Consider the following 12,983-nt stretch of genomic DNA (forward strand, 5'->3'; position numbering starts at 1 on the left):
AAATAAAATAAACTGACATTTTTTTTGGCTGCAGAAAGAGACAAGATGCTATAATGATACTCTTTCCAGCAATTATAAATATTAATCTGAGTGAATTTGAGTCTGCTGAAAACAATGCTCATGTCTACCTCTTCCATTAGATATTACAGCTCCTCCAAGGCAAAGATGGTGCCATCAATCCTTTGAAATCATAACCTTAAATGTCTGGCACATGTAGGCATGCTAATGCTTGGTTCTTTGCTGGAAGCATGGACATGCAGGCATGTTCAGAATTCATCACTTAAACATAAGTAGCTTAAATTATTGGAAACGAGTTGAGTAAAATGCACTCTAGACTGGATTGGACAAAAATTAACTAAATTCTAAACACAGAGGATAGGTGTCCTGCCACAGGCCCAGAGCCACAACAGAGGAGTCAGGAAATATCCTGAGGAACATCTAGGAGAGAGAAGATTGAAACAAAGTCATTATTATGTAATACTACCTCAGGAAAATCAGAACTATTTTATAGATCCATTTCCCAATGTGTTAAATGGAGAACAAAATGCACTGTTTCCAAATATGACAAAAGAGACAATTAAGAGAAAGAACCACATCTGTTTATTATTCTTATATATTACTGTAGAATAGGAAATCTAGAAAAATGCTTTCCAAACAATTAAATCTCAGTAATCATTTTCATAATACCTTATAGCAAGTTTCTTCACCTCATAATAATTTGATTATTCATTATGGTAAGAACAAGATAACAGGTCATGGGTAACTTTTATAAAAGCCACTAACGTGTGTGTGATATGCATATTCATTTATTTATACATTCATCATTATTGTAGAAAAACTAGAAGATGCAGATAAGAAAAATGCCACTTAAAATTCTACTCTTGAAAGATGACCACTGTTAAAATTTTATATTCTCCAATAGTGTTCCACACAAATACATTCTATATGTACTATCCTATAACTTGCCTTTCCCTCCATTTATAAATATATCATGAATCGTCCTTTGTCAATAAAAATACCCATACTATTTGAATAGTTTGTTAGTATTCCATTGTATGCATGTGACAATTTCTTTACTTATTATTGAACATTTAGGTTTCCAAGTTATTATAAACAATACTGTGATAACCATTTCATAGAAACATACACCTTTGTGCACTTATCCAATTAATCCCTCAGAAAATATTTCCAATATACTATGTCAAAGGGTATGAAGCTTTTTAAGGCTTTTGATGCATATTACTCACTGTCCTCAGGAACACTTGTACTAATAATATACTCTCACAAGTTGTTATTTGAGAATGTTCCTTTCCCATATCCATGAAAATACATATTATTCCTTTTAATTTACACAGGCAAGTGAACAGTATCCTGCTGTCGTTTTAATCAGCATTACTTTATTACCAATTTAACATTTATTTATGTTTGTTGGCCATTTTATTTTGGCTATACAAGTCCTTGATCAATATTATCCATTGGTTGTGTCTTTTCCTTATGGGTTTGAGAACGTTCTTTGTGAATTAAGGGTATTAAATTTGTATGCATGTTGTAGCTTACCAGTTTGCTTGCCTTTTAACTCTTTATGGTATTTTTGCCATACCAAACTTTAAAGACTTGGAAAAGAAGCAAGGGTGTGCCTCCATCCACTTTCCTCTTCTGCACTGCCATGTGCAGAACCAACGGTAACCACATGATCCTTGTTTTATTCCTGTCTATTATTTCCCCACTACGTTGATGCTGGCTGTTTGAGACAGACAGTAAAATAGAAGGGGGAAAAAATGGAGGAAAAACATTTCTTTTCATGATAAAAACTAAATCTAAAGAACAAATCAGGAATCAATTTTTGGATTTTATCAACTGCTTTTTACATCCAAAGAGCCACTGACATGTTTTTTCTCTTTTGGCGTATTAATACTAAATATATTAAACCCTCAATTGTCATAGTGGATTATTCTCCTATACACAGCCCATAAAGTAGGACGTGGAAGTATAAAACAGTAATTAAAAGTACAGATTGGGAAGTCAGACTACTGGAGTCTAAGTCTTGGCTCTGCTATTTATTAGCTGTATAACCTAGGACAAGTGACCTAATGTCCCTATGCCTTAATTGCCTCATGTATAGAATGGGAGCAGTAATAGTGTATCTGCCTCACAGGGCTACTGTGAGGATTAAATAGGATAATGTGCATGGTACCTGGAAAATAATAAGCACCAACAGTAACTACTGTTCTCAGTAATATACTGTTGGATTAGATATTGACTTTACTTATGAATTTATCATGAATATTCCTAAATGAAATCAGTTCTTTGTTTTGGCAATCTATGTTAGTCTGATACCTGGATTACACTATCTTTTAAAAACATTTCGGGAACTTTCCTTCTGTCTATATACTCTAGTAAACAATTAATACTTTATAAAGGTTAATATTTTCATAAACTGCTTTCTATAATCAGTAAAGAAACCTACAAAATTTTCGAGTAGGAGGGAAAAATAGGCAGATGATATAATGGGAGAGTAGTGGCTAGGAGAGCAGTTGTCCAGCTAGCCCCATCTCTGCCATGGCCATGGGGGTCACAGGCCCTCTATACGAGGATGTTGAACTAAAACCTAAAATGCCTCTCCCCTCTCTCTGACGCCTCTATCTGAGCAGATGTTAGACATGTACAACTACTTAGTGCCCACTTGTTTTAACTACAGCTATCCCGAAGGAGAACAAACCTCACAGTGTACTTCCTTTTTTATTATCACCATCCCCCCAACATTTTAACTTAAATGAACATCAAGTGTAATAGAATGGCAGAAAAGGAAGGATTTTACTGGGAAAATACTGGATACTTTCTCCTATGAAGGCCAGGACTTAAGAGTTGAATATCGATATGAAAATCTCAAGTTTTCAATGGTTACTGGTCAACTGTCCAGATTCACCAAAATTTTAATTTTCATCCCTGGGTTCACTCTTATATCACATTAAAATCCTAGGTGGTCGTTCAGAGGACTTCTTCATACAGCAGAAAGTAATATTCTAAATACAGGATAAACAAAAGTAGCTAAGTTCTATCTCAAAAGAAAATGCCATAATTTATCCAGATTTGGAAAAACAAGCTCTTGGGAAATTTTCACTACTGAGACAAATGTAAATGTACATACTTTGTTTAAATTATACCATATTCAATTAAAAAGTACTGACACATGAGTAACCAATAAAGATTAGGTAACAATGACTGTTAAGCACTACCTTTTACAGAGCATTATGTGACAGGGATATAACGCTTCATGTTTATTTCATCACCTAACACGCCCAATCACCCTATGAGGTAGGAATTTCTATACCTTTTAACATATTAGGAAATTGAAGCTCAAAAAGGTCAAGTCACTTGGCCAAGATACTGGGGCTAGGATTATAATTTAAATTTCAAAACCCATACTTTGAATATCTGCAGTCAAATGAGTGACTGAAATTACATCCAGCCATGCAATTAAATGCAGGACTATTTGTTTCTCACTCTAATACTTACTGGGTGTAGCACTGACAATGGAAAGATACTTTTTAAATATACCATTTTAATGAATAATAACCATTCTGGAAAGCTGAAAAACAGAGTCTACAAAAAAGTTACTTCTAAGACTAAGAATCAAATTTGTCATCAAAATAACTACTATTTTATTATTTTATTGGATTATTTGCAGAGTGGTCATAGATAATTTCTAGATTAGACATGTTGACTTCAATCCATTTTTATTCAATTTAAAAAAATAATAAAAACACTTTTATTAAACACTTCTATTGAACATGTTTAGGTAAAATATCTCGTTGAGTTTATAAACCCAAATATTAGTGACCAAGTAATAAAAATGAAAAAATTAGTCTATTTTCATGGTCCACATACAATGAAATGCAAAACAAGCATAACAGACATCTTATATGAATATTTGGGTTTCACAGAAAATATCAGAAGGCTGACACAGGCATAAACAATTATTCTTAAAAATGTCATCCTGTGATTACAGGTTATATAATAGACTTTATGCTTATGTCTTATATTGTACTTCCAAAAATTATAAATATTTTAGATATAACCCTATTATAAACATCAATTCAAAAATTTACCTTACTTTAGCTAAGGAGAAATGAAAATGTATATAACAGTTTGACACTAAAGCTGACTTTTCATATTTTGGACAGAGTAAATTTGAAAGAAACATTTCAACTGAAGCAACTTTAAAGGTAAAGGTTATGTTTTAGTAAAATGAAATCAGTAAGATTTACTTAGAAGACTGGAAAAAGTCCCCTTAATAACAATCTTTGTTTAAAAAAAAAAAAAAAAGATTGTAACTATTCCCAGTTCTTTCATTTAAACAAAAGATTGTCATCTAGGTGAGATGTTTAGAGTAGATATGCAATGTTTTCCTAGAAAAGAGACTTTTGTAACAGATCTCAAAGTAAAAAATAAATTTAATCCACCTTTGTTCAGGATTTAAGTCATACCTCAAATTAATCTAACAGATCTTAGTTTCACCAGGTAAAATTGCTAACGTGAAAGCTTCTAAAATTCTTGTTTAAGATATTTCTTTCTTCAAAATCTGTAAGATAATTTTTAGGCTTACTTTTTATTTTTCTATAAGTACAACTTCAACTACGAAATTCAGTTCAGTCCTCTGCATATGTCAGATGATGCTACAAATCCTTTGTATTTCTCTTCCAACTATCTAGCTGTGAAAAGGGAAAAAATAAAATTTGAAAATAAAGTCCCTAAATTGGCCCAAATATACTTACTTTAAGAAACTTACATTAAAGGTGAAATTGTCTCCAAAGTGACTCTGGTTTCCCCAACATCTCCCAGTCTACCTTAGAAAAAACAGGATATTCCGCAAGAGGGAATCTGACAGTAGGACATAGTGACATAGATTATGCTGAATGGTTGGTCACATACAGACTTGTATAGACTTTGTATTCAGCCAAATGCTTCCAGATGATGAGCATAAGATGATAAATTAATAGGGACAGAAATCTTTGAAGACAAATAAGGACATTGGAAAGCAAAAGGTTGAAAAGGAAAATTTTATACGTTTCCTTGAAATGGTGCATATTTTTCTCCTCAGAAGAGAAAAAGTTGTAAGATACATCCTTAATTTTGACTTTTCTTTGGAAGACAATAAATGTCTGTGCCAAAAGATTTCTTACCATAAAATCAAAGTGTATGAGAGAAGAGACTCCTTAAAAATATATATATCAATCATACCTTGATAAAATTCTCCAGTGTAGGGTAGGGGGCTTTCTAATTCTAAAAGTAAAAATCCACAATTTAAATTTAATCTGGAAGGAATCTAAGCATGAGTAAGCTTAAACTACTGTCTGAATCACTGAATTGGTCATATTATTCTATTTTAAAAGTGTATAGATTTTACTGAAAGATAACCAATTGCAACATAAAAAGTATGGTTTCAAGGTCTGTTCTTGGTCACTTCAGAAACTCTGTTTGCACAGTGTTCATAATTTCAACAAAACCCTAAAAAGTTCTTTCCAAAATGAACTTTTCCAACCTACTGAACAGAATTCATGCCCACACTCTGATGTTCATTTCAGCAGCATTTGTCTCTGTGAAGTACATCAAAATCACTCAAACATCAAATTGGTGATTTGATAGAATGATTTATTTTCCCATTACAGGAAAGTCACGAGTGACTTGTTCTGAGGTATGTTTCTGAGCTATGAAGAACATCTATCACAAAGCTCCACACTTGAAGGTTCCTCTTTAGGGGATAACATTTTATGGCTGGACGGTCTCTGCAGGTACCAGATTCCCTGTTGTATCCAACTGCATACATTTACATGTGCATGCAGACACGGGACACTCAGCATGATCCCTGAAAAATAGGTCAAGTCACAGTTAAACATCTAAATTACACATACATACATACATACATTTATCTATACACCTATTGATATCTATAATGCAATTTTTCAAATGGCATTTGAAAAATACAGGAATTAAAACCCAAAGACAAAAAGCATTAAAAGCATTAAACTAGAAATGAGTGCCAAGCTGAACATGGGGAGAAAGTTACTGAAAAATGAACAGCTTTACTTTCTAAATATATAATAAGCTATCTCATTTACAGTTATGAATGTGACAGGGATGTGCTCAGAGTTTAAATTAAAGCCAATGTGACAAACTGGGTGTAAAAGTTATAGCACTGAAGAGTACAGGGCCACTGATACTACTCAAAGTAAAAGTTAAATACGGTCTTGAGTCTCTACTGTATGAAGTGCGTACTTACTACATAACAAACTTATTTACGAGATAACTAATATAGGAGTTTGACATGTATTCTATCATTGAATTCAGTTACATATTATATATTATATATGATAGGATATTCGGTCAGTCGTAAAAAACTGTAAATATATCCTTTCCCCAAGTAAAGTTAAATAATGCTTTTCAAATATTTAACCCATACATAATAAACAATTTCTTATACAGGTATTAATTTTATAGTTTAAGATTACATAGGCTAGTGATAGAAATGTTCACACCACCTTTGTTAACTTAAGTGACAGTATAAAAGAAATTCATCCTTTGGCTGTATAAACCTGAACTATTTAAAAGGCCATCTGCTTTACCTCCTCTAACTCCAAGCCTATTAAAGAAAGAATGGGGACTTCCCTGGTGGCGCAGTGGTTAAGAATCCGCCTGCCAATGCAGGGAACACAGGTTTGAGCCCTGAGCCGGGAAGATCCCACATGCTGCGGAGCAACTAAGCCGTGCGCCACAACTACTGAGCCTGTGCTCTAGAGCTCGCGAGCCACAACTACTGAGCCCGCGTGCCACAACTACTGAAGCCTGCACGCCCTAGAGCCTGCGCGCCGCAACAAGAGAAGCCACTGCAATGAGAAGCCCCCGCACTGCAACGAAGAGTAGCCCCCACTCGCTGCAACTAGAGAAAGCCCACGCACAGCAACGAGACCCAATGCAGCTAAAAAAATTAATTAATTAATTAATTAAAAGAAGAAGGAATGTGCTGATTACCTGAACCAACTAAGCATGTGTCCAGCATGCCCACCATGTCTGCAATTGTGACACCATGTAAACCAGTTGTTAAACTGAGCTAATTTTTTGTCTTTGCTCAAGTCTACTTTTTCATCTGATTTGGAGCCTCCTATGGGTTAAAGACAGTGATCTTCATTAACTATATCATAATACTTTATTCAAAGTTTCTTAAAAGGTATTTCTAAAATTATGTCAAAATACAAATCACATATCATATTGAAACAGCAATTTTAATGCTAGAATCTAGTTTAGATAGAAAAAAATACAGAATAACCAGAGTTTCCTTACATTTTTAATAGTCAATAATAAATGGAAAAACAGAAATTACCAAACCCACTTAGAAGCAATCTGAATTAACAATTTTAGAGAAACAATCAGTAGTTTAAAAAACTTCCCATAAAGAAAATACCAAGTCCAGTTTACAGGTGAGTTCTACCAAACACTGAAAGAACAGGTAATTTTCATCTATACAAACTTTTCCAAAGAATAGGAAAAGAGGGGCAATTTCCCAATGCACTTCATGAGGTGGGTATAGCTTTGCTAACAAAATCAGACAAAGCCAATATGAGAAAGAAGATTATAGGCCAATCTTCCTCCTGAACAGACATAAAATCCTAAGTAAAACATTACCAAATAGTATGATTTAGCAATTCTACTTCTAGGAAAATGCACTAGAGAAACTTTTGTGTATGGTAAAAGGAGACATATGTAGGAGTGTTCATAGCAGCATTGTTCATAACAGTAAAAATCTGGAAACCAAGTGTCCATCAATAGTAGAATAGAAAAATTTGTGTTGTAGTCATAAATGGAATACAAAGCAGTAATAAAAAAAAGGGAATAAATGACCACCACATTAATCAGCATAATTGAAACCAAAAAAAAGAAAAAAAAAACCCAACTCCAATGTTGAGCAAAAAAGGCTTGTCAAAGGACATACACGTATGATTCACTTACATAGAATTTAAAACACAGACGACAGTAAACGTGTAAAAAAACTATACAGACAAGCAAGAGACTAAACTAACACACAATTTAGGACAGTAATGACCTTTGGGAAGAGCCCAAAGAGGTGGTATGAAGAAGGGAGAAACAATCCAAGGCACTAGTATAGACAATGCTATCTTAAAGCAGAGTAAAAGACTCACTGATGATTGATTTATCACAGTACACGATATATATATACATTACTATACATTGGTTATTCACAAAAACTTGAAGAAAAATGTGTTATTACACATGTACATTTACACACAAATTTACGTAACTTTTAGTGCTTGAAAAATGCTCATTCTATTAATTTTGGCCACCTTAATATGTTTTATTTTGTTCTAAAACAGAAAATCAAATTATTTTAAGATCATATATAATTAGAGACAAGAATAGAAAAATGAGTAAGTAAAAATATTAAGTTTAATTAAGCAATTGTGTACCTATTAAGACATAATGCTATGTTCAAAATTTCACCTGGGCCATTGCTGGTCACACTGTAATGACCACAATTGTCTTGCAAACAATTATTTAAAATACCCATCTCTTTTTGCTAATAGTATGGAGAGGAAAGGATGTGAAGGTGGTTCAAGGATTTAAGATGTACACACACTGAAATTCTTCCTAAAAGCTTCATAAAAACAATTAATAATGAAAGACAGAAAAAGAGAGAAGAGAAAAAGGAAATACAGACCTTTTAAATATAAGGTATTTTATACATTTGTGTATAGTTCTCATTAGTGATTTTCACTTTGTTTTTGTAACTTCTAATACAAAGAGAAAACAGACTGAGTCCAGAACAGATTAGTCCTCATGTTTCTGATGAAGGTGAAAATAACAGCTCTACCTCACTGCCATGTGAGAAGGCATTTTAAGATCAAATAGCTTTTAAATTTAAAAGATTTACAGTGAATTATGAAAAGTGCTATAGAATAGTTGAGGGTAACTAAAGTTTCACTTAGGCACTAACAACAACAATAATAATAAAAAAAAAGAAGAGTAAGAAACTAATATATAATCTAACTTTTAAAAATGTATCATACCTAGAAGTTAAGCTCTATAAGGACAGCGATTTTTATCTGTTTTGTTCACTGTAACATTTCTAGCACTTAGAAAAATAGCTACTAAACAAACACTGTTGAATAATGTTTACAATTTTTAATGCTAAATATTACTGTTTATAACTTGTAAACATTATAACTAAACATTTATAATTATAAACTCAGTGAGACAGTTTCAATAGAGTTCCAATCTTCAAAGCACAATTGACTGTAAAAATTTGTAACCCTCAGTTAAATAAGCTTATGGAAATTCTGGCCATTTGGATCACAAAGCATGATGGATGGATGCCATCTCTAATTGCAGGCAAAGCAACACAGAGGTCTGTATACCTAAACCTTTAAACTGCCATGAGCCAACATTTGATTTCTATCAGGTCCTATTTTATTTTGGAACCCAGATTTTTCTGATTTTACAGAATAAAAAAAGAAAATGCTTATTATTTTGTAATTAACTCAGCTCAGTAATGCCTTTAAAGATCAGATTCAGGCTCCCCTAATTTTCCTACACTGTTTCCTAGGCTCTGTCACACTGATGCACTTGGTAGTTACCATACACTCTCTGTACTTATCATCTTCACTAATCTCTTTACCTTAGTTCATACTTTGTACTCTTTGCCTACAACCTGGATAGGCTTCCCTAAAATCTTCACATATTTAAATCTATCAGACTTTAGAGGACCAACATAAATAGCATCTTCTTTTTGAGGTTTTTCAGATATGCTTCAGATAGAAGCAATGTTACCCTCTTTCAAAATTCCTAACATTTTCTTTATATTATATCCCTTATTCACCTCAGAGAGCTAAATGTATTTCAGAATTTGGAATGTTTGGGGATGTTAGGAAAATAATGAGCAAATATTATATAACACCTCCAGGAAAAGTCTGAGGCACCATCCTGTAATTAAACACATTAGCATTTCTGCAGTGAAACATATGTTCACAAATAAACAAGAGAAATAAAAACTTTAATAACCTCACGTCAATTCTGAACAGATTTTTTCTTTTGCCAAATGAGATTATTGTAAATTCATTAAAAAAAAAACAAAAAAACTTTGGCTTTTCAGATGTTTAGAGATTTTGGAATGACAGATGAAAGATTCTGGACTAGTATTTATTTTCTAAAACATATAATTTCTTATTTTACATTAGCTATCCATGCTCATTATATACCATAAGCTCCACGAGGATCTTTGAGTCATCCTAGCACATCAGCCTTAACTTAGTGCATTAAACAAGTACTCAAACCTATATAAAGAAATTATTTCTGAAGCAAATTTAGAAAAAAATTTTTGAAGCAAGTATGAGAAAATGTTAAGACTTGATAAACCTGGATGTTGAATATTCGTTAAATTAATAGTCTCTATAACAGAGAACTTAAAATGTTTTATGATTTAATTTTCTTCAAATTCCAGAAAATTGCTTTTATCTTTTCTTACCTATTTCAAAAATAGAAAAAACTGAAAAGCTAGTATCTAGCAAAAAGAAACAGCACTCTAGCCATTACAGTTTCCTGAGGCTTATGGTCCAAAAGACATATTAAGTTGAACTATTTCTATGTATCTCAGTTCACATAGAACTTATTTACACTATATTTTGCCTCCTTGTTCTTTCATTGTACTAGATTTTTATTCCCAATTGTTATTTTCTATTTATTTGTATCAAGGATGTAAAAAAAGTGATCAACATGCAATGTTAAAAATGAAAATCCTTGATTAAAGCTTAAGTCAAAACTAACATGTGCATTTGAAAACATCACATTTGTTAAAAAAAAAGGCACTATATTGAAAAATAACTTAATGATACTAGCAAATCTCTTTCACAGATGTTAATGTAACAATAAAACAGACTATTTACAAGAACCAGCTACAGAACAGAATTCCAGAATTTCACAACTAGAAGGGATCTCCCAGTCCAACACCTCATATGTAAGAGCGTTAAAGTGACTCTCAAGGTCACCGACTAAATGTCACAGAGCCAGAACTACAACAGGCATTCTGACACCATACTCAGTTCTTTATTCCTTATTCATTTACCAGTATGCCAGATATTCAAATGTTTTTCATTAAATTTTTTGCTATAGTATCAAGTATATAAATAACTGAAATATTTCTAGCCACTAGGTACATTATATTCAATTATCTACTGTTCTCAAAAATTTTCTCTATATGTTTACTTTAAGCAGTAAACAATAATGTTAATATTTCTAACCATTAAAAAAGTATATATATTTACTAGGTAGCTGACGAATATAGCAGAAGCCAACACCAAAACTTAGAAGTAGAGGGATTAAGGGTAAGATGTGACAAAGTGAGAGAGTGGCATGGACATATATACACTACCAAACGTAAAATAGATAGCTAGTGGGAAGCAACCGCATAGCACAGGGAGATCAGCTCTGTGCTTTGTGACCACCTAGAGGGGTGGGATAGGGAGGGTGGGAGGGAGGGAGATGCAAGAGGGAAGAGATATGGGAACATATGTATATGTATAACTGATTCACTTTGTTATAAAGCAGAAACTAACACACCATTGTAAAGCAATTATACTCCAATAAAGATGTTAAAAAAAAAAAAAAAAAGAAGTAGCAGGATCTGACTTCTAGGTTAATACATTCTCTACATATTTTCACAGGTAGATTTTGAACATGAAATAAGAGAAAATGTCAAAGTGCTTTGAGACTATCAAAAATTCTTTAGGCACACAGGGTATTTGTTACTGGATGGGGCCACAGTGACTTTTAAACATAAAATTTGAGGGAGCTCCTCTTAGAAAAAGTGGTAAGAAAATGGTATAAGATTATTTAATATTTAAGCTCTTCTCACAAATGTTAAATTGGCAAGCATTTGTGAGATTACCTGAGATATCATGGATATAGATTTTACTTTTAATGTACAGATTTCATAAATTATAGAAAACACAAAAACCTTCAAGCCAGCAAAGTGGCTTGCTCTTAGAAATAATATAAACTCAAGTGGGTATGTCTTTTATTTACAACATTAAATCAATTATGTAGAAACAATTTCAGCTCCAAAATGTATACTGTAGAATTATATCATACCAGGACAACTAGAAACAGGTGTTCCCATATTGATGAGGCAAAGTGCACATCGAGGAAGGGGTTTTCGACAGCCAGGGCAACTTGTGACCTTAGATTTTGTTGGTGAGCCACTGACACCATACTGACTAAAACCTCTGCCCTGATGGGGCACAGTTGAACAGCTGTAGGAGATAGACTTTCCACAAAAATTGCAACTCACAAACACCTATAAAACAAATGAAAGGAGAAATAAATATAATGCAAACTTCATGAATAAAATAAATTTAAAATAATCAAAGTTTGATCCTAACAAATTACTTTTAAATAATTTTTAAAATTTTGTTGTGTATTATAAAATAATTTATCTGCTAAGTTGATGAGCTCTCATTTAAGACTTCCACTTAGCAGTTACATTATTTGAATACTTCTTCTCTGTTACCTTTGTTTAGTTATATTCTTCCTAACATCACTGTGATCTACAGAAAAAAATAACAAGGACTTTAGAGTTCACCCTGGGACATTATAAAATATCCCAATATGACTTTTGATACAAACTTCAATGATATAATCTCCTAAACAAAGTTTTCTTGTAAAGAAAACACTCATTTCCTAAGATAAAAAGGAGTTAAGGATCCTATAGTTAAAACTTTAGAATAACAGCAATATAAACTGTTCATTACGCCTTTATATTAAACTCCTAGACTCTTGAACACTTATGATATAGATTAGTAACAAATATTATCTTGTACTGCTATATGATTAATACTCAGGTTGTTTTAATACAAACAGTAATTTCTCAAATTTCTAAAATAAGAAAATAGCACCATCCAGTGCTCACATGGAGCATA

General features: G+C 32.6%; 1 protein-coding gene across 2 annotated transcripts in view; it reads right to left on the reverse strand.

Moving 5' to 3' along the window:
- Positions 1–5,496: 5,496 nt before the first annotated feature.
- Positions 5,497–12,983, reverse strand: part of MIOS (meiosis regulator for oocyte development) — a 40,212-nt gene continuing 32,725 nt past the window's right edge. For both annotated transcript variants that reach the window (XM_061197754.1, XM_061197755.1), the window contains exons 10-12: positions 12,157–12,361; positions 7,030–7,159; positions 5,497–5,866 (exon numbers count right to left, since the gene is read on the reverse strand). In XM_061197754.1, the coding sequence (XP_061053737.1) occupies positions 5,770–5,866; positions 7,030–7,159; positions 12,157–12,361 (432 nt within the window). In that variant the 3' untranslated portion in view covers positions 5,497–5,769. The remainder of the gene's footprint in view (positions 5,867–7,029; positions 7,160–12,156; positions 12,362–12,983) is intronic.

The sequence above is a fragment of the Eubalaena glacialis genome, chromosome 8, assembly GCF_028564815.1.
Source record: "Eubalaena glacialis isolate mEubGla1 chromosome 8, mEubGla1.1.hap2.+ XY, whole genome shotgun sequence".
Taxonomy (NCBI): domain Eukaryota; kingdom Metazoa; phylum Chordata; class Mammalia; order Artiodactyla; family Balaenidae; genus Eubalaena; species Eubalaena glacialis.